This window comes from Python bivittatus, unplaced genomic scaffold, assembly GCF_059951505.1.
Source record: "Python bivittatus isolate LINGU-HERP-01145 unplaced genomic scaffold, Pbiv_v1 ctg000030_np1212, whole genome shotgun sequence".
NCBI classification, from domain to species: domain Eukaryota; kingdom Metazoa; phylum Chordata; class Lepidosauria; order Squamata; family Pythonidae; genus Python; species Python bivittatus.
The window spans coordinates 2,769,094-2,791,807 of NW_028277031.1; the positions used below are offsets into that span (position 1 = coordinate 2,769,094).

Here is a 22,714-nt window from a genome sequence, read left to right on the forward strand (position 1 = left end):
CCTCTCATGAATAAGGGGGAAAAATGGACCATTTGCAACCAGATGTTGTGGTATAATTCTGAGCGCCAGAGGTTTCCTATCCTGATTAATGCACACATTAATTTTCTTATCTCAAAACATTCTATACATTTGCACTTGAAAGTAAGACAGTGGGCTTTGTGGCTAGAGAAATGGGTAGAAGATTCTAGTTTCAGAGATTTAGCTTCTGGCAGCCCATGAGATGTATTTAATTAGTTTCGAATGTAAGTGTAAGTTGCATGGCATTATTTTAAAAACACATCTCCATATCTCACTAAGGATAGTGATAGGAACCAGAAACGAGGGATGATCCTTTTTTAATCTGAATGTTCAGAATGAATGATAATAATACTCAGCCTGTATGGGATCAGCAACAGGCAAGGCAGAAGGACATTCATTCTGAAAATCTTTGACCGGAACATGAATTTAACTGACATATAACTCAGAGGTGTTATCTCACAACTGCGCATCCCCAGGGTCCTTCAGAGTTTTGGATGCAGCTGTCAGAGTTCCCACTCCCCACAAAGTTAGCACTAAGTTGGAGATCCACATTTCCAGACGCAGTTTAGGAAGCTGAAATGTTCACGGTGCACCAAAGCTAAAAATACAAAGTGTAGCGTCACCTTTTCTACCACTTGTTGCAGCCTTCTCGGTATAAAGTGCGAAGCTAAAAGGATTGAAAAAATTACCTTATTCTCAAATTAGATCTAAGTGAAATGGGAAATTATTCCAGTGCAATTGTGGACCCACCTACCTACCTACCTACCGCATTAATTAGTGGAAAGGACACAAGGAAGATTCCACTCCAGGAAGTTGCTGAAGAACGTCTTTGGATCTTGCAAGATGACAGCAGCACGCACTTTTGTGTCACCTTTTGGGTGCAGGTGAGGGCCACATGGTAGAATACTGTTAGAGGATGTGGGTTGCGCAGCAGGTGTCTGACTACAGATAAAAGTCGCTGTACTTTGAAAGGGGGAAGAGGAATATATTCGAGGTCTTCAGAAACCACCGAGTGACCTTGTTATGAGACCACCTACGACCCTCGTGTAACCGAAAGCTAATTAGCATAGTAAAACGCACACCCCTCCGGTAGAAATTTCAGAAAACATAGTAGAACATGCTAAGCTTATTATGGGATGTTAGTATGTAACATGGAATCAAGGGCGTCAGCGCAACAAGGTAACCTGTCATCTTTTTTTACATGCCCACTTCCCTATTTTTGACAGGTATACAGATTGATGTAAGACTTTGCTCAAGGTTCCTCTCCTTGGAGAGACGGGAGCCTTCTTGCTGGAGCGCTTCAATAAGAAGAATAAAGGATTCCCCGACTCGGTGTGTTGATTGGACCTTGCGTGCCAGGTAGACAGACCTGCCGCTCTCCTGTGGCCCGCACAGGTTTTAAAATGAGCAGCACCGCACGTGCTTTTGCCTTAAAAAAAACAGGAAAAGTAGAAAATGTTCTGCACTGAGAGACGGGATTGAGGAGCCTTACCGCACGACTATTTCCCCTCGGCCTAATAGCAGGATAGGATGGGAACCCACTCAGTGACTATTTTTGTGCACGTGAAAAGGCTAGAAAACTTATTTTTTGAAAAGTGGAAACAAGGAAGCAGGGCTGGGTCAGATCTCCTCTGTAGATCTGATGCAAGTGTGGGAGCAGTTCCTCCAGGCAACCGGGAGCTCTCTCTGGCTGCAGAGAGGACCTCAAAGCAGCTTGGTTTCAAATTTGGGCTTCATTGAGGCTGGGGCGTAGCATCAGTCCCTCCCGTGTGCTGAATGTATATAATGTGGGGAGGGAGAGGAATGAGTCCAAAGGGCTGTAGACATTGGCTGAGTTCACAAAGGTTTGCTTTATTTTAACTTTGCCAGATAAAGTAGATTCTCAAATTACATTAAACTATAAAGCCCACTTTCTAAGTTACAACGAACAATATTATGGTGTTGGGCAATGTGAAGTTGCTGGACTAGAGAGACCTGGGTTCGAGTTCATCCTCAGCCACAGAAGGGTGACTTTTGGCCAATTCCTCTCCTGTACCTCAACCAACCCCACAGGGTGGTTATTGCAGGGAAAAATTAGAGGGAGGAGAACTATGTATGCCACATCGAGCTCCTGAAGGAAAAGCAGGATACCAATCTAAGAAACAAATAAATATGTGGACCCATGAAATAATATTGTGGACCTACAGTATATAGTTTCCTGAAATTATAATAGGTGATTAATGTAGCTTCCCAGAATGTTCTTTGCTAGATCACAAGTAAATGCTTTGCAATATAGTTTGGTATCACTGGAAGCCACCAAACTTTGCAGAACTTCTGCTGATGAAAAATCCTAATCAGAGCAGTTCAGAAGTTCTTTTCCAAAGTCTTGTAAGGAAATTTGGCAACACCTTCCTCTAAACTACAAGGAACCTGAGCAAAGGCGAGCATCTGGGAAGGAAACAAGCATGCTATCCTTTGAAGAAGAACATGGTTCAGCAAAAATGACTCCAAGCATGTTAAGTAAACAGGCTGCAGACGGACGAAAACTGCAAGTAGCCAGACCAATAAATTGCTGGTATGATATTTACATGTGAGAAAGACGGCTAGCAAGTTCACGCACTGATGAATCCACTGTGGTAGATTTATTTGCAGAGCTCTTCTAACCTCCCCAAATATTCCTCTTACCTTCCCACATTTCCTGTTCTTTTAGCCTGCTTGTGCTTGCTGTCTACCAAGAGGTTCCCAAGTTTTGCTCTTTCACACATCTAAGCACACAGCAAGCCACTGTAAAGATGGTGCATCAACAAACTCACCCACCCACTGCTGCTCCCGGCAAGCGGAACGGCCAGGAGGCAGCCACCCGTGGCTCGTTAGATGCCGTTCTGCAAGGGACCTTCTGGTGTGCAGAATCAGACCCACACGCACACATCTAAGATGACCCCCGTGGGCCATTCTTATGGCCAGGGGAAAACAACTTAATATCAGTCTGTCCACCACCAAAACAAGGGACGGATGGAAACTAGCCTCCCACCCACGCAGCCCCTTGCAAAGTTTGGGTGGGAGAAGTTTGGGGCAAACATTTGAACACTGTTATTTACTGTAAATAGGACTTGCATTTGGTGGTCATCGCTTGAAGGTTTCTTAGCTCTTCTACAATAAAGCTGCTTACCAAAAGTTGCCGGATTCTTCTGTGCCGGTTTTGCTCGGTTCCAGTCTAGGATGCTGGGAACAGCCCGACACTCACAATCAAGAATGGCATTTTTTTATAGGTCACCTTTCCTCAGTAACTAATCCTAACATTTCTCTTTTTAAACTGATCGTTTTTATATCATAATACTGTTGCTTATGTCTGTTGTGCACCAAGGAGTCATTATGCCATTTTTTACATAATACTTTCAAAAGCTGTACTTAGCACAAACCGTGTAAGCTAAAAAGTCCACTTGGGAGAGGAACGAATGACCGAACAGGCCTGTTTGCCACTGAAAACACAACACAGAGCTTGCTTACAACTAATCCTAAGCAATGTGATCACAATGAGAGAACAACGTATTTCAGAAGGAGATGCAATTACATATCCCCCACGCTTAGTTAATTAGGCCTACCATATTTTTATATTGCCGTGTTCCACAGATACCAGCTGGTACACAATGAAAATCAATCCATGATTCAATAAATCAGGACAGCAATGTAATCTATGGTCCTCTTCACGATCTGCATTAAGTGGCCATGGGGACAAGCTGCGAGATCCGCTGTCACCTTCTCCCACCACCATCCCTTTCTCTCCCCTCCCCTTCCGTTGTTTCCCCATGTGCGGAATATAGATTGTGGGCTCTTTGGGGTAGGGACCTCTCTGCCTCTCTTTTCCTTTCTATGGCAAAGTGTCAGGTGCGCTGATGCACCTGTCTAAACACTACCGAGCCAAGAAGCAGATTTTGCAGTCGAGTTGAACGACCCGAGCCAACGTTTGTACTTCGTCCTGCTGGCCTCTGTGCAACTTGGATGCCACACCACGCTGCAGCATTTTAGTTGCAAATGACGCACGGTGAGGGCCAAGGATGAGATGGGCAGCCCTTCCGTGCAGAATTCAGCACAATTAGGGTTGACAATACTAAATGCAGGCTTTTGCTGTGCAAAACGGAAGGACAGGTGCAACACTTTAAATCAGGTGCCACACCTGAGGACTCAGATCTGCATGTAGCCCTTAAAAGCTTTGGGAGTTGACCTTCAGAGACCTCCAAAAGGCGTAACCAAACTACATTTGGGGCAGGGGAATTACTAAGTAAAAGACTGAAGAGTATTCCTATTAATTATATTTCATTTCAATTACATGTAGATAATCTCTAGCAGGTGGCAACAGTTAGCCAACCTTCTCTGAGCTCTGATGCTAAGGTTAGGCTTGGTTTGTATTTGGATGGGAGACCACCAGGGGATCCCACGCGCTAAGTTTAAAAAGAATCCCAGAAGAAAGCAGTGGAAACCCCTGCCATACCTTGAATATTTCTGATATTGGCAGCCTTAGAAATCTAAATAACAGCAATGTATTAATAATAATTCATTCTTATTGCAAAGAAAGCTACAGGGCTCGTTTGTAGAATCCCTAGAAGTTAGAAGTCATTTTGTCTTAAAGAGGACAAGAAGATGCTTCTGAAGAAGAGTCCATCAGAGCTGGATGGCTCTAACAAATTTGAATCATAAATAAAAAAATAAAAACAAGACTTTTAAATGTAAATCCAAATCAGCTTTTGTTTTGCTTTATGAAGCATGTCTTCTAACTCACCATTCAAAGGCTAAGAGATGTCTGCGGGGGGGGGGGGGTCAAAATAGTCAAGATGGCAGCCTAATGGGGCAATGCTGCGCAATTGCACCTGCCATCTTGGTTATATTGCCCTCCACCTCCTGCTGGCAGATGTTCCTGCTTGGACTGGAAAAAGTTGAGCAGCCCTGGTTTAAGTGGTCGATGAACCCAAGGAGAGGTCCTACAAATCTCTGTTTCCCTTCCTGCCCCATACTAATGAGGAGGAAGGCAGGATGTAAGGGCCCCATGCATTCCCTAGTTCCCCTAGACTGCCCTGGTCAGGCTACATCAAGAAAGAAAGGGGTGCTGGGGAGAAATGGCAGGCGTGCGGCCTCCTTCACCTGCAGACCCCTTTCCTCCTTGAAACACTGTCATTCTGCAGGGTGGTCAGCCAGGAGGGTGCAAAGGGGGTGTCTCGCCTGCCTTCTTTCTCCCGGGCGGAATCAGCGCATTGAGCCCTGAAGGCGCAGCAGGCAATCTAGCGATGGTGAGGAGCCGGGAAAAAAACATTCTCCTCCAAGAAGAAGGAGAGACGGACCAAGTTTGAAATGCCTCCCCCGAGAAGAGGGCATCACTTCTGGTGCGAACCATTTAAGCGTCTGGAGTTGAGAGCCCCCTTTTCTCTTTTTCATTATTCTCAGCTGGTCCTTCTATGGAACGAGCATCACATTCCCTGTCCTACATAATTTGTTTAGCATGAAAGCTAAATGACATTCAGAGAAATTTGCCCTTGTGTAGGATACTTACAGGTCTCTCTCTCTCTCTCTCTCTCTCTCTCTCTCTCTCTCTCTCACACACACACACACACACACACACACACACACACAGAGACAAAAACACAATCCCTGTCTTTAAAGTTACATCTTTCTTATTTGGCTTCCAAATTCCCCAAAGTGCATATCTGAAGCGCACAGCCTACATGTTCAATGATGAGAATAAAAAATAAAATAAAATAAAGCCTACATATAACTGCCCCCCCCTCTGCCAAACTCACCAACCTTTTCCGACCCTCCAGGCACAGGATCGAGGCTTCTCTAGGAGCCACAACGCAGCAGGGATCCACTTCACGTGGCTTGGCAACTGCTGGCCGCCGGATTATCTCCCCATCTGAATGGGAGCACCGTGGCTCGCATTGCTGCTGCTTCCTGTGCCTTGACCGCATCCAAGACGAGCTCCTGCTAGAGTCCAGCTGCCCTTGCCACTGCTCTAGCCATTCCCACCCTGGCCGGAACCGGCTTGGAGAAGCAGGGGAAGCACCTGCAGCGTGTGCCCAAAACGTGGGGAGTGCCAGGGTGCCCAGGGAGCTGCCTCAGCTCCTTCTGCTGCTGATGCTGCTGCAGCCTCGGTCCAGCTGTGGGAGGAGAGGGATGTTTCTGAGAAATGTCATGCCCCCCCAGTCTGGGGTGAGCCTGGCAAGTCCCCTTGATGCCCAGGTCATTCATAGCCACACTGCTTGCAGCCTCTAGGAGAGGAAGGAGAACATGGAATAAAGGACTTTCACACACACATCGTGATCTTGCGGGGATCGAAATTAACATCAGGGTCGTCCTGCTTCCTCTGTACAGAAGGCAGTCCCCCCCCCCCCAGCTTCATATCCTACAGCGACGGATGCTAAAAATAGCATCTTTCCAGACCCCTGACCTTATTCCAAGTGCCCCCCCAAGGTGGCATTCCTGTCCTCCCCCACCTCACTTTCCACAGCCTATCAATACAGACATCCAGATGTCCAGCTGAGCCAGCCAATCCTGACAGAGGGGTCTGTCTCCCTCCCCTTCCCCCTTTTGCAATGTGGGTCAGTCCAGAACAGCTGTCAGAGGGCCCTCCGCCCCTTGGCAGCGCACCTCCTGCCCTTGCAGTGCTTAAAATAAACACGCAACCAGGGGAAACAAATATGCACGGAGGCAACTGCAATCCAGATCCCTTGCAAGGTTTCCATCGTTGGGGCTCCTACTCTCAAAAATGGCTTTTCTGCCTCCTCTGCCTGCAATTCCTGTTCTGTCCAGATAAACGCCAGCCAGCTCCTTCCTTTTTCGCCATGGGACTTAAGGAGGAATCGGGGTAAAGGAGAGTTCCCTGCTCCTGCCCATGAGATGCCTAGTGGCACATGGAGCCATCACTCGCAAGCCCCAAGAGGACGCTTGGCCTGCCGGTAGAGCAGCTCTGCTTCAGAGCCAAAATCCTGAAATGGGGAGGAGGGTTTAATCTCCCAGGTCTCAGGCAACTGTTCAAGGCTCGAGGGGAGAACAGGTTGGTGATGTTTGCACAACACTCTTTGATTACTGAATGGTACCATTTTCTGGGTGTGTATATTACCTAATATACTAATGCACTGAGCTCAAAAAAACCCTGCCCAGCATAGCGGCTTAGCATGTCATGTAAAAGAAAGTGTGTTGTGCAAATGCCTCAGCTTAAATTTTTACCCAACCTGGGGGGAGTGCAACCGTGCAATTGAAGCTCTGCCTGATTGCGCCGTTTCCGCTGCCATTGTGACTTTTTCACACAGTCCTCTGTGGATACTGCCGCTTAGCGTGCCAGCACCTGCCCTCTGGAATAGGGTTCCCCCAGTGACCCATAGAGTTCTCATCCTGATAAAGTTCCACAAGGCACTTAAAATCTGGCTCCTCTCCCAGACTTTGGGTCAGGGTGGTGAGCGAGCCCTTGTAAGATTTTGCGTGGCACGATTTTATTCTGTTCTGCATGGTCTTTCTGGATGCGTATCATCTGTTTCTTGTTATTGTTCTGGCTTTTTTATTATGCCAGGCACCCAGAATCGTTTGGAGTCGGGTGTTTTTTAAATCCAAATAAATAAATAAATGTGCAAATGCATCAGCTTCTTTACCCAGTCTGGTTTGTGAATACAGCCACTTCAAGTGCTCTGACACTCGAGCTCACAGCACAGCCGGCCTATTCACTACTCCCCATGTGAAAGAGAAACATGTCCACATATTTGTAAATGTAGGTACTGGAGGAACAATGCAAAGAATATCAAGGCCCTGTACCTTCATTTTCAGTAGCATATTTTCCAAGCATATTTTCTCTGCTAACTAATTGCCAGGGAAGACATTACAGGCTGGAGTGAGGCGACTGAAGGTTATCACCCACTCTTTCAGCCAGAGAGACCAGGATCACTCCTCACATTGCATGTCTTGCTTGCTTGTTTCTGAATTCAGCCAATCAACTATGGCCAATATGTCAAAAAAAGACTGGGATCACTCTGATGTTTGGCTTGCATTCAAGAAATGGTAAAAAAAAAAAAATTAAAAAAAAACCCCAACCCATTTCATTCTTCTAGTGATTTTGTCGTGTTCCAATAGCATGTCAGAAATAGAAGAAATAACCTTGGTCTTCAAGATTTCATGTTAATTGTTACCAGCAATGGTTCTAGTGTCCTCAAGGAAATACTTTAAGATTCCTCCCAGATGGAACATTAATGGAAGCAGGTTAAAACCTTTAAATATCTAGGTTTTAATCTTTCAATCTTCTACCTGATAGGTTAATCAATGTATGAGCTTATTCCAAAATCACATAGAACATCCCTTGCCATCACTAAAGTATGCTAGCTCACAACCATGTCCCAGCAGCAATTAAACTTGATAAGACCAAAGTTCTGGACCAATTGTTATATTGTGCCTAGCTGTGTTTATATAAGCCGATACCTCGTATGGAGGCTATTCAAATAAAATTCCCAAATCCTTAGTCAGAGTTCCACACTTGACCCCTAACGCTCCAATACACTTAGGATTGTGCTGAATCTCCTTGGGGGCTTGTCTGAGGCTATTCTGTCCCAGATTTTGCTAAAACCAACCTTATGGGGATCCTTCCTGGTCCACATACGGAACCCTAACCTTGCTGCACAATACAATTCATCCTTGAGGAGTCAAAACAGTCGGGACCTTGCACATGTTGACCTTTCTATCCCGGAAATGCCCATCTTTGGCCCAGACAAAACCTTGAGGGAATGAAAGTTGAGGACAGGGATCAAGATATGCAAACAGGTGTAGCCAGTGTCTCACATCTTACAGCAGCTACCCCACTGTAGTTCCTCTGCCATTCCTTGTACAGTCCCCAAATATTTTAATAATATTTTGTATGCTCCACACAGGAGACTTTTCACACTGCCGTGAATGGATAGGTTACCCATCAGGATGACAATGGATAGATATCATAATCTCCTGTATGAATGCTGGATCAGTTTCCAAAATCGAATCTGCCTTACATCTGTTACTTCACTGTCTACTTTATGCTCAACAACAAATGGAACTAATGACCGCCACCATTAGATCCTTCGTTCATTTGTGGGATCGGGAGTTACGGCCACACTCTCAGTGATCTGTCTGTCAGTATCTCTAAGACAGTCTGTCATTGGCAACGGCTCTCAGAAGCTGTCTAGTTTCCATATACAGTGATACCTCGGGATACGAACTTAATCCGTTCCGTGACTCTGGGCGTATCCTGAGTTGGTCGTAACCCGAAGGAAATTTCCCCATAGGGTTCAATGTAAATCCGGTTAATCTGTTCCGCCCTCCGAATTTGGTTGCACCCCGAAGCAAATTTTCCCATAAGGTTCAATGTAATTACCGTTAATCCGTTCTGGCATCCGTGGACCACACGTCAGGGGCGGGAGAACGGCCGGGCGCCATGCAGCGCAGTGGTAAAATGGCCGCAGACCACGTCAGGGGCGGAAAAATGGCCGCGGACCACGTGTCAGGTCGGAAAAATGACCGTACTCTGAGGTGGAGTTCCCACATCGAGGTAAATTTTTGCGGCCGGAGCTGGTCGTAACCCGAAAAGTTCATTTGTAGAGACGTTCGTATCCCGAGGTATCACTGTAATGTAAACTACTGTCTGGCTATTTGTATAGTGTATATTTTCTGCATTTGTGTTGTTTGACCATAAAGACCATAAAGGAAGCTAATGGTATGTGTTCATTGTTGTCAACTCCATCTTAATCTGCCAAATCCAGAAGCTGAACTGGAATACTACATTCAAATGTGCTTTTTAAATCACAGATTTTTCCACTTGTGTCACATTAACCAGGAACGCAAAGTCCAGGAGAATATCCTGAAAAAAAAGTCACCAAACTTCTGAACAAGATGTCAAGACTTGTTTTTTATGCAGTGCCGCTGAATTGCAACTCTCTTTTGTAGTATGACTTCAAAACCTCTTTTGAAAACAGAGAGATCCAGTGGTTACTTTCAAGATCTTGAGAGATCATTACAGGTGGACATATGTTCATCCCACTTTCCTCTGCTAACATTTTGTAGATGGTCCTGAAACCTGCTGTATCCATCGGAGAAGAGGCAACAGTAGAACAAGACAGCAAAATCACCCAAGCTATTTTCAGCTCTCTTCAGAACAAATTAAGAGTGCAAGTTTGCCTGCTCCTCTGTGTTGGAAAGCCTTTGGGACTGTAGGAAAATTAGCAAAGCAGGAGAACTCTTTGAACTATTTCTCCCATGCCAGACTGATCTTTCATGGGACAACAGTCCAACAGGTCTAGCTTACCAGATGTCCGGCAAAAGGTGGACATGTCCTCCTCTGTCCGCCTTAAAATCAAATATTGTCTGGCTTTTTGAGAATCTTTTTTTTTTTGGTTAATTTTGGACTGTTTTCACAACAGCAGCCATTCAAACTTCCATGTATTGTGACCTTATAAATTGTCTGCTTCTTTCTTTCCCTCTAAGAGACTCAGCAGCCTAGATTGACCTTATTAATTTATTTCCTGATTCCAGCAATTGGCTTCAATCCAGCCCCTTCAGATCTATGATCACTGGAGTCTGTAGGTCCCTTGACTCATCATACGTTTCTATGGTGAAATCTGGAAAGCCCGTCGTTGTCAATTCTGTATTATCGCTAGCGTATGTTCTTGAAGATGAAGATTTGTTGGAAAAATATTGCGATTGAAGAACCAATCTTTCTGATGCTGGAAAAAGTAATTTCATAGGCATGGAGGCCTAAGTACATTTTTTTGGCAGTATGCCGCTGTAATTTTTGTCCTGGTGTCCAAGAAAGTTCAACAGTTAGTGTGTCCTCCTCCCGCCCCCACCCCATTTGTCCTCCTTTCCCACTGCCCATGCCTTCCTTTGCTTGTTCAGGTATGTGGTAACCCTAAACAGGTCAAGCTGTCCTGGGACAAGGCAGAAGGGTGGCTGGTCCTTCTCCCCGTTCGGCTCTGCCTTGCAGAGCACTGGACGGACAGATTCCCTCTTAGAGAGACTCTCTCAGTTACACGGCTGCCTTCCTCCTTTTGCAAGAATGCTGCACGGCTGCGCCCCCCCCCCCCCCCCAGTCCCCAGCAGGACTCAGAGGCCCTTTCCCTTCAGCGATCAGCATTCCTTCCCCAAACGAGACACGCGATTGTGGAAACTTGACATTTAAGCGCAGGATGTCCCTGCGGCGTCCAGGGTTTCTGCCCAGGGGCTGCCAGCTGAGCATTTGGGAAAACACCGTCCTGGTTTAAATGGGCCTCCTTGGGCAGCTGTAAACACGTCACTAACCCCTACCGGGGTTGCTTTGGCTGCTGCACGAAACCCGCCACTGCGGTTCACACGTCAGAGTTCTTGCGATGAGCGCGGCCGATACAATGTGGTCAATCAGCGCTTCGTTTACTGGCTGGGCTGGCAGCCCAAGGATGCTGTTCGGGCGGCCCAGGGAAGGCAGCGCGGGCTGCCCGCGGATGGAGAGGCCTCGCTCGGCCGCTGCGCTACCGCGCCAGCCGCAAGGCCGCCCGAGGGCGCCCCGAGGCCGGCTGCGCGCCGCGGCTCCGTCCGCCCCGCAGCCTGGCCGGAGCAGCCGGACAGGCGCTCGCCCGCCCCCCATCCTCCCTGCGCGGCGGCGCCTCCCGGCCCCGCCGTGGCTGGAAGCGCAGGCGGGCCGCGCCGGCCCGGCCCGGCCGGAGGAGGAGCCGGCGGCGGGGAGGAGGGCGGCCGGCCGGCCGGCTTTAAAAGCGGGGGGGGCGGCCGGAGCGGGGCAGCCATGGCCTTCTGCAGCTTCACCGGCGGGGAGGTTTATCAGAACCACTTCGAGCCCGGTAAGAGGGGCGCGGCGAGGCGGAGCGGCCGCCCGCCAGCTCCGCTCGGGTCTCGGGACAGGCTGCGCGGGAGGGGCGCCGCTGCTTTCTGGCCCAGCCCTGCCCTGCCCTGCCCGGACTGCGCTCTCCGAGCGGCTGCACTTCCATCTCCCATCGCTGCCAACCGAGAGTCGGAAATTCAGCAGCGCCGGAGGGCGCCAGCTTGGGGAAAGACGATTCTCCTAGTTGCGGGGGTGAAGTCCGATCTCCCGGAAGGACGTGCTGCCTGGAGAAAGTTGCTAGATCCCCTTCCCCGCCCATTGTCTACAGAGGATCTCTATAGCTCCTCTAGTTGGCGCCGCCGCCGCCGCTCGCCCGCACCCTCCGATGCAACCCGGGCGGGTAGGAAGCGCTTCGCTCTCCCCCGGAATTGGCGCCCGGGCATTTTCCTAGAAAGCCGAGGAAAGAGAGGTGGGGAACGCGGCCCTTTGCATGTTGTGCTCCGGGTGGTCACAGCCGCCAGGCAGATCGGAGGTCGGGGGTCCCTTGCGCCGAGCAAGACAGGCAGCTCCTGTGGGGGAAGGGGCAGCCTTTGGGCCGAGCCCGGTCCTGAGAGGGGCCGGGAATGAATGGTCTACTTCTGTTGTTATCCCCTCGTCCATCCATTTAATGCACACCTCATCCTGCGAGGTAGGGCAGGATAAGGGGCTATAATGTCCCATCCTTCTCACGGCGCTGGTGTTCGGGTGAAAGTGGTTGGTTATGACCCCGTGAACTGCGCTAGAAATGTAGCTGCAGGGTCCTGTTACAGCCGGAGTTCATGCCCTGCCCTGGTGCAGCCTTGCCGGGAGGGTGGTGTGTGTGTGTGGCCAGATCCAGAGAAACGTCTGTGGCACAAAGGTTGCCACTCCCCCCCTTGCCCACGCTCCCCTTGGTGTGTAGGCCATTCCGACTGTCCACATGGGCTAAGCACAGGAGCTGTCTTTCTAGCTTCATATTTTCCCTTCCTTCCTGCTTATTATCGATGAGTGAATTGGGAAAGGGGGTCGGGTATGTCAGCCCTGCGAGGTAGACCAGATGAGGAAACTGAGTCCGCAGGAAGACTGGGCGATACTTTAGGGAGGCCGGCCAAAGGAACAGCCGGGTTGTGCGTCTCCTCCCCTCCTCTCAGGCCCCGGGGAGCCTGGAAGGAGCCTGCCCGCGTCTCCTCCAAACCTCTCGAAGGGGAGGGATGTTCGGCATCTCCCTGGCTCCCTGCCACGTGCGTGTCTCTGATCGGCGCTCGCTGATGGGACTTGCAGGGATGGCTCCCAGAAGGTGCTTGACAGGAGAAACGCCCAATGGATTAGTCCCTTCTCTATTTATCCCGAGAAGACCCAGTTTGGTGCAGTGGTGATAAGGCACCGGGCTAGAAACCGGGAGACGGTGAGTTCTAGTCCTGCCTCCGGCACGAAGCCAGCTGGGTGACCTTGGGCCAGTCACTCCCTCTGGGCCTTAGGAAGGAGGCAAGGGCAAACCACTTCCAAAAAACCTCGCCAAGAAAACTGCAGGGACTAGTCCAGGCTGTCGCCAGGAGTCAAAAAGTAACTCAAAGGCACAAAAAAAGTAAAGATTTATCCTGAAAGAAACCTTAGTTTTGAGCCAGTGGGCAGATTTGGAACTCTAACCCATGTCCTGACTGCTTTCACAAAATGGCTGACAGGAACAGGTAGTTCCCTTTTTACAAAATGGCTGTCATAAGGAGTATGGAGATGGCCTTGAAGGGGGAATTCAGCGGCCACCAGCTTGGCCCAGAAACAGGACGGTGTGAGGAAGAAAGTCAAGATTCTTCGCCTTGATTCTCTTTGGTATAAGAAGGAAGGAAAAAGAAACACTGTTGGGCTTTCAAGGTTCTGTTATCATACCCTTTACAAGAAAAGAGCTGGCCTACCTTGCAGGGCTGACTCACAGGTCACCAAGCCCTCATTTCCCAGAAAATGCCATTTTCTCTGGCCCTCCTCCCTTGAGGCTTTCGACCACTCTGGCTTCTCCTTAATGCTGTTTTCTTTTCTTCATCGACACTTTCCTCCCAGAGATTGGGCCATGCTTTCTTTTCATAAAAGGCTTGTGGGCCCGATTTGAGGTTCAGAGATATTTTCATAAAGAAGATGATGGTAAAGATCAGCTGTTGGTTTAATTTTTAATTTTAAAATGTTGAAAGTGTCAGCAACAGAATAGAAAGGTGGTTATCTGGAGGAAGGGTGACCAGAGGAACTGAGGTTGTTAGGGTCCACCAAGTCAGCCGTGACCCCTGGGGATGCAGGAACGAACTGTGCCATCTTCCTGGCAACATTTTTGGAAGTGGTTTGCCCTGGCCCCCTTCCTTGGGCTGAGAGGGTCACCTGGCTGGCCTTGTGCCTAAGACAGGACTAGCACTCACGGTCTCCGGTTCCTAGCCCAGTGCTGCTAACCACAAAAGATGGGTCTTCTGTACCAGAAATGCCTCCAACGTTCTCCTAAACTGCTATCTTGGAGCAAATGTGGAAGCTTCAGCTTGGGCAGATCCATTTGTGCAGCCTGCTACTCCATTTTTGGAAAAAAGGAACAAGCTGTTTAATTGCTAACAGAGTCGAGAGGCCAAGTCAAAGCTGAAATGATCACTGTTGTGTTTAAAAAGCCTCCTTGGGTATCACGTGAGTTTTTCCATTAAGAGCCACTTCTCCCGCTTCTCAGGCTTTTCCAGATTTGGATGCAGTCATGCCTGCGAATGCACCAGCCCAAATATTATGGGATGCAGTGCTGTTTCCTCCCCTTGCCCTTTCGTTTTAACACTGCAGTAACCATTCCTCTGGGCCACGGTGGCAGTTGCTGTCCCCAAAGTGGGTTTGGTGTTCAAGGGGTTTCTCGTGAAAATATGCCAGAGGGCAGAAGGGGCGGCCTCTGTCATCCTTCGTGTGCAAGGAAAGCACTCTGCAGACAACCATGTGCCTGTTGCCTGTGGAATCTTCATAGCAACAGAGGCAATAATTCCATGCTTTCCATTCATGAGAAGTATTTCAAAAACATTCGATGGAGAGAGAGAGAGATCATTCCTCTTAAATGTATGCCAAATACACGTCTCTCTTTAAGTTTATGTCATAGCTTGGCTGTTTATAGTGCAGAATTTAGTTCTGACAGCAGCTGATGGTTGGGCCTTCCCTTTGGAACACATTTCATTCTCACAGGCTTCGATGAGGACGCAGAAGCCAAGCTGAGAGACCTCCCCAACCCAGCCCTCTAACCCTGAACTATGTATTCTCCACTGTGGCAGTAAAACTGCCACCTGCCAGGCGGTGGCCGCACTTTCAGTTTCTGGTGGTGCCCTCAATGCCCCGGCAGCCAATAGCTCCTTCCTTGATGGCACATCCTCAGCCCCTGATTTATGCCACCACTTCACGTTCCAGAATAAAACAGTTTCTTCAACAATTTCCCATAGCTCTGTGTAACAAAGGATGCCAAGTTGGGCTTGGGTTGGCTACTCATTTCCCTGCATTTGTCAGTTTCATTCTTCTTCCCTGGCAAAGTAAAAGACAGGATCGTCTAGAAGCAACTTAGTTTCAGCCTCCCAACTCTGCAGCCCTAAATACAGGTAACCCCTGGGTTAAGAACGCCCAGTTTAAGGACGACCCATGGTTAATTTGAGTGAAATACACAAGGATTCAAGTTAAACACACAATGATTTGAGTTACACAATACTATTTATACAGTATTATACAGTATTATACAATAATACTGTTCTGGCTTATATACAAATTGGACTTAAAGACAGAACTTGGGAACGGAATTTGTTCTTAAATTGGGAACTATCTGTAGTTGCAGAGTCACGGCAGAGTCTGGCCAGTTTCTGCTCTGGGGGTATCTGATTATACTGATTATACCAAATTAGAATCAGCTTGGTGCTGATAATTCAGATAATTATCTATCTATCTATCTATCTATCTATCTATCTATCTATCTATCTATCTATCTATCTATCTATCTATCTATCTATCTATCTAATTTTCCCACTGCCTAAAACATGTGAAAGGGGATGACAAGGAGAAAACTAAGCTCAGATTTAACCTAAGTCTTTTCAGACACATGATAGGGTGTGGTTAAACATCTTTAATATAGTGAAGCTGCACTGGCAGTTGACTGCTCTTTGCCAACAGGAGAGTACAGGTCCCTCTTGTATCAGGAGCAGTTTAACCCACTGCTCCTGCTTCCCACTTTTCCTGCATTACAGTGGACTCATTGCCATGCGCTTCATGGCCTTGAAGCTGAGCTGCTCTTGGTTGACATCTCTGTCCTGAGAACTGCTGCCTCTCGGCCTCTCTCTTTCTGTCAGTTTTATGACAGTGTTTACTAAGGCGAGGAATTGTGGGCAGTGCTTAAAGTCAGGTATAGGAAGATAGCCACCGCATTGCATGCTGTGGCTAAATAGGGCTGGCTACTTCGTGTGTCGCATCTTCGAGATGTGCTTAAATCAGTGTTGTCCAAACTTGGCCACTTTAAGATGAGTGGACTTCAACTCCCAGAATTCCCCAGCCAGCCATGCTGGCTGGGGAATTCTGGGAGTTGAAGTCCACTCATCTTAAAGTGGCCAGGTTTGGACAACACTGGCTTAAGTCCTCCTGGAATTCCACAAGCCAGTCTGGAAGGGGCTAGATTGGAGAAGGCTGAACTAGGTCAATCAGCCCCAATATTCTGCTCCTTACAGACTATGAAAATGCTAATTATGAATTTGTACAGAAGAAGGAAAAACGACAACTTTGAGGAAAACCTGTAATGGTTAAGAAATAATTTCTGGTGGGTATTTAAGATGAGTGTAACGAGACATGTTTTCCTCTGCACATCTAAGAAGTCGTGTGAATGCATGCACGTTTCATTCCTCTATGCATTTATATATCTTCTTCCTCCTTGCCTCTATCTTTGCCCACAGGCATATACATTTGCTCCAAATGCAGCTATGAATTATTCTCCAGCCATTCCAAATTCGTGCATTCGTCCCCATGGCCAGCTTTTACCCATCCCATCCACAACGACAGCATCTCCAAGTACTTAGAACGCCCGGGAGCTTTCAAGGTGAGGACTTGTGTTGTACTGAAACGGACTCAAAGCTTCGCAAGGGTGCAGTTCTTGACTCAGTAGCCTAACTGCAGCTGGAGCTCACTGGAAAATCTGGAGATGCCCAGAGTTGCATGTAAAATTGTAGGGGGGGGGGGGGCGGTTTCCAAGGCCTGGCTTTGAGGCTGAGTACCTGTCTGTTCAGAATGTGAGCAACTTCTCTAACATGGATAGCTTCCATAATGATGGCACGAGCGAGAATTATCCTCATGTTTTCACTTACTTTTTACAGCCAGTGTTGATGCTAGTTGATCGCAGTTTAGACATTTCTTGATTGTCGTCCTCTCCTTTTTTTTTAGTTCAGAGCTGTGGGTTTTCCCAAAAAAATTTAGTTTGGGGAGTATGTTCAGAAAATATTAACCTGCTTTTGAAGTATTTTGGAGATACTCTATGTTTAATTGGAAGCTTCCTGATCGTATTGATCAAGCATTAAATATTGTCCATAATTAAAGCCCTTCCCTCCGCTGCAGACAAAAGAACCAAATAATTAATATTAAGGAAGCAATTAGTAGAGGAAAGAAAGCAGGGGGGTGCAGAGGAAATAGCATTTCCTTCTGAATAAACATTTAGAAAAACTGTAGGAATGGACATTGCTGGCTAAAGATGATTCTGTATTATGGGCTATACTTCTGCTCTTCAGCTGATTGCAGAAAAGGGGCCCTATGCTGGCAGCTGGTATACGAGAGCAGAGTTTTTACTTTTAATTTCCTCTGCTTTCCTTCCAGGTCTCGTGTGGCAAGTGTGGTAACGGTTTGGGCCACGAATTCCTCAATGATGGCCCAAAAAAAGGCCAGTCTCGTTTCTGAATATTTAGTAATTCTCTCACGTTTGTCCCTAAAGGTACTGTAAACCTGCCTGCCTGCTCTTGTTTGCCTGGCTTGCAAATTATTTTCAATACTATCTTATAATGTAATATTTGGAAAGAGAGTAGTTTTGGCTGCAAAGTTCTGTGGATCCCATGCAGTCTCATTGTGAAAATAGGAAAATTCAGAGTACTAAATGAACAGAAAATATACCAGTAACTTTCAAGAACACAGCAAGACTTTCCAGAATTGTATCAGAGGCTATCTATTCTTCCACAATTATTAAGTATATATTTATATTATTGGAGAATATACAATTCAGCCAATTATGTCTCCTCAGTTTCTAATAACTCCACGTTGGTTATAGTAAAAAGGAAAAAGTATTAATGACAATTCTAATAATAATAATGTATTCAGCTTGTATGCCACCTGATTTTCAATGACTCTGATGGCATTGTATTGCAAAGGCATCCTTGAGGGGGTAAAGATCTTAAAGATGGTGAGTATGGGAAAATATTTGAAAGCCAGAACAAAAGATGAGATAAATAGGAAAAAATGTGCTGGATTACAGCTATGTCTGAACCCAGTGGCATTCTTAGATGGAAGAGTGGAGAGCATTCAGACATGCAAAGTGGTTTTGATGGGGTGCAAAGTGTTTTAAGCTGGATTAGGGCAAGCTCCGTTTTGCAGAATGGGGGTGAGCTCGGGGCAGGGTTTAAGGGCTGTTATTTAAAAGTTCCATTAGATCCATAAACTGTCCAAATCCCTCCGCCATTGGGTTGACTTTTCCCAGGTTGGGGAAGAGGTAAATGCAAAATCCTTAAGCCCCATAACTTCCATGCACTCCCTCAAAATAATTGAAACATGGGACCAGCCTACTTTCCCTGTCCCTCTCCTACAGCCCTCCCAAGTTCATTTCCTTTTCCCAAAAAGGATAGCCCCCCATTTACAAAAACTGTGCACCCCTGAATATGATTCATCTTTATTTATATGATTTGTTCCTCACCAGCAAATTCTCCAGGCAGCTGACCCTTGGAATTCTCCCCAAACATGGTGGAAAGAAGTGAAAAGTCAACGTTTGTTAGTTGCCCAGTTTTTCACAGTGGAAAGTCTAGCTGTTAAAGTCAAGTGCGACGTACATTTTGACATTCAGTAGATTACTCAATCTGCTTTGACTTGCTGCCAAGAGGCGTGCTTCAGATTTCATCTGTAGCAAAGCAGTTCCTAAAAGTATGTTTGGAATGAGAACTGTTGGACTTGCTATATATATCTCTCTCTCTTTCTCTCATTTTCCAGATCAATCTGGGAAGGACATACGAGAATAAACAGGCTGAGACATCTCCCCACCGACAGTACTTTGGGCCAACCCCACTCATGAGCTTTTGGTGTTGGGTGAGAACCTTCTATTGCAACACTGTCTTGAACGGAATGAAACTAACACCTGCTGGACTTCTCCTCTTCCTCCCCCTCCATTCAAATCTGAGTAGCCAGCACCTGGTCCAGCCGTGAGATGCTTGTTCCTCTCTCGGTATAGTGTGCTCCAAGTGCTGAAAAGCCACACCACCCAAAGAATTTCCCCAGGAATTCCATATTCCAGAATATCATGCCCCTAATTCAGATATGAATTGGACTTGCTCCAGTTAGTCTGCTTAAGCTAGCAGGCCAGGGCTGGCTTAAAGTGGGTTGCAGGCGAACGGACCCCTGCCTTAATGAAGCCTAGAAGTATCATTCTGAGAAGCTAGGCCAGACTTTCTGGCTTCCTCCCCACTATTTATTTGCTTCCACTGCTTATGTTATGCCAGGGAGAGGGAAGTTACAACCAATTGCAACCCAATATTTGCCCCTCTCTTTCCTCGCTGGGTAATGGGTCATGACTCAGCCAGCTCCTAGCCCTCATGTCCATGTGGAATCAAAGAGACTGGTGTGCCCTTATGAACTTCTACTTCTGAAGCCCACAAGAAGTGTGGCAGGAAGCAATATTGGAGGAATATTTTGATCCATCATTTGGGAATTTTTAAAATGTGTGTTGGGCTTCTAGTGGAGCTTAAGATCCCTATGTTGCATCAAGTCCCACCAACCATCTCCTCTCTAATCACATTCCTCTATCATCACTCTGCTCTTGCAGTTCTTGGAGGTTAAGCAAGGCAATAATTTTAATCATCTCCTCCTCCTCCTGGCCAGAAGAAGCTGCCCTCCCTGTTGTAAGATTTACAAAATGGGCTGGCTTTAGATTCTCCAGGGGGCCTGTCCCTCTCCCCTACAACAGTGCATTCTTGGGTTCCTTGCACCATGAGGCACAGCGGAATACCCTAAATATGCTGCTGCTCCAAAGACTTTCCTCGTGCCCCGCTCCACACATCCTCAAAGATGGCCTTGTGTTTTCCTACAGACTGACCTCCTCTTCCACTTTTTGTGAGCAAGACTTTCTGGCATCTGAAACCATCCTTCTTGCCAAGGTGAACGAGGGGCACCCTTTCTGCTCCCTGGCATAACATAAGCATCTGGTGCACGCCACAAGTGTCATGACAACATCACACAAAGGATGCGAATTATGTCATTTCTGCAAATAGATTGTGATGATGTCTTGATGCCCAAGCATCACTGTGGCGTCTGCTGCATATTATGTAATTCACATTGTTTCCATAATGGTGTTATGATGCTCATGATGTCACTTGACCCTCCCCCCACAGATGCCACACGTCTACTTAGCCTTGGGGCATTTTCTGGCATGGTATCATGGTATGAATTGCCCCGTGTAAACCCATTCTGGAAAGCAGGGGTGAGGAAAGTCTATATGAGCCTCCCAGAAAATGTCCCAGGCATATTCCCAAGCTTTTGTATCACCTGTGTATCACCAGACCAAGTATCGCCAGCGTGGCAGCCTTTGGGTCCACAGGGCTCTCAGGAAAAGAAAATGAGCAACCTAGTTAATGTTTAATTTAATGTTTGCATACAGCAGAAATGAACTGCTAACTTTTTAAGCTGTTGGTTGAGAAACAGATGAATTGGGTGTCCTTTTGACTTCAATTTGACCCACTTCAGCCACCATCAGGACCCACTTTGCATCTCCGTTGGAAGCAGAGGCCACAGGAAGGCGAATGAAAGCCTCGGTTCTGAGACCTGCCAATGAATGAGAAATACCTGAAGGGAGAGGTGGTAGGTTTTGTCTGTATTGGAACCTGTTGAGGTCACTTACAGATCCTAGAGCACATTGTAGGTGACAAAGTTGGATCTGACTTATAGTTTAGTTGCCTTTCTGCAGCCCTGCTGCTAAGGAAAATGCAACTTGGCTGGTGGCCATGAGTTCTCTGGAGCCGGAAATTGCATCCTGTCACATGTTGTGCAAGATCTAAACGCTAACATAAGAAACCAGTGTTACCTCTCTGCTCAAAGGGCTCACTGCATAATGTTACAGGAATCAGCAGCTTTCACTTCTTTGCCTTGCCTCGTGATGATCATCCTTCCTGAAGACAGGAGTTTGGTGGAGCCTGGGCTTCGTTGATTGGTCATCCAACTGTGAATATCCACCTCTGGCCATTACTTGAGCTTTAGTTTGAGGGGGAGAATGAGTTTGCAGAAAGCTGGAAGTGAGACAATTAGAGGGTTTTTCCCCATGTGTCCACATTGCTTTTTCTTGCATGTGCTGCCAGATACTGTCTCGCAAAGTTTGCAAACTTTTAAAGTATCCCCAAACTTGAACAATCTAGCAAATCCTTTGCTTCTTTCTGAAACTACTTTGGGAAACCATAGCAGTTAACATTTAGTTTGGGTTTATCTGGGTCTACCAGCGCTGTTGACATTTTATCCAGATATTAATATGTGCTTTTTCTTTTACATTCAGTAAGAATCTGGGTTCAGCTGCATGGCTACAAGGTAGAATAGATGGTTCCACTCTAGCTTCAAGGCAGCAGCCGTGACCGTGCAACTGCAGCCCTGACTTTTTTACACGCATCACGTGAATCATGTCAAAAGGACAGGGCTTCTACTTGCACGGTCTCAACCACCATTTTTTCTTGCTGTCCTGTGGATGCTCTTGCTGTGGGTGTCTGTGGGGGGCCAGAAAAGGCAAGAACTTCAGGTTCAAGTACATGGCTAATTGAGGACAGGGTATATGGATTCCACCTTGTATAGGGCCAGTGCTAATCACCTTGTCTAGCCCTTTAACTGAGAGAGTTTATGCTTTGCAAAGCAGAGCCAAAGTGGGGGAACAACTGGCTACTGTTCTGCCTTGTCTTGTGACAAGCTGATCTGTTGGATTGTTGTCCCATGAAAGACCAGTCTGACATGGGAGAAATAGTTCAAAGGGTTCTCCTGCTTTGCTAATTTTCCTACAGTCCCAAAGGCTTTCCAACACAGAGGAGCAGGCAAACTTGCACTCGTAATTTGTTCTGAAGAGAGCTGAAAATAGCTTGGGTGATTTTGCTGTCTTGTTCTACTGTTGCCTCTTCTCCGATGGATACAGCAGGTTTCAGGACCATCTACAAAATGTTAGCAGAGGAAAGTGGGATGAACGTATGCCCACCTGTAATGATCTCTCAAGATCTTGAAAATAACCACTGGATCTCTCTGTTTTCAAAAGAGGTTTTGAAGTCCTACTACAAAAGAGGGTTGCAATTCAGCGGCACTGCATAAAATACAAGTCTTGACATCTTGTTCAGAAGTTTGGTGATTTGTTTTCCCAGGATGTTCTCCTGGACTTTGTGTTCCTGGTTAATGTGACACAAGTGAAAAAATCTGTGATTTAAAAAGCACATTTGAATGTAGTTTAACAGCCGGATTTGGCAGGTCTCACCTCAGCTTCATGAAGATGGAGCTGATAACAATAAATAAATGAAATCTTTAAGAGCAAGGCTATTTGTTCTATTTCTCACATGTTATTGAAAAATGGCAAAATCATTAAAATGCCCTGGGATTTGTGGGGAGGGGAAAATATTGGCTAATAGACACTTAGCCGTAGTTTCTGAACTCTGGTTTATTGGCTGAATT

The 22,714-nt window shown here is 46.9% G+C and overlaps 2 protein-coding genes across 6 annotated transcripts in view; one reads left to right on the plus strand and one right to left on the minus strand.

The window, feature by feature from the left end:
• The window catches only part of LOC103067884 (testis-expressed protein 2-like), a 40,977-nt gene extending 26,398 nt beyond the window's left edge, over positions 1–14,579 (minus strand). For 3 of the 5 annotated variants that reach the window (XM_088152582.1, XM_088152563.1, XM_088152579.1), the window contains exon 1: positions 5,791–6,337. The gene's annotated coding sequence lies outside the window, so the exon portion shown is untranslated. Of the gene's footprint in view, positions 1–5,786; positions 6,338–13,731 lie in introns of those variants that run through there. The other 2 variants (XM_088152572.1, XM_088152568.1) reach the window with 2 other exon arrangements.
• Positions 11,650–22,571, plus strand: MSRB1 (methionine sulfoxide reductase B1). The gene is made up of 4 exons (XM_088152595.1): positions 11,650–11,822; positions 16,741–16,883; positions 17,651–17,765; positions 19,025–22,571. The coding sequence occupies exons 1-4, from the start codon at positions 11,768–11,770 to the stop codon at positions 19,051–19,053; spliced, it is 342 nt and encodes a 113-aa protein (XP_088008721.1). The 5' UTR covers positions 11,650–11,767; the 3' UTR covers positions 19,054–22,571.
• The last annotated feature ends 143 nt before the right edge of the window (positions 22,572–22,714 follow it).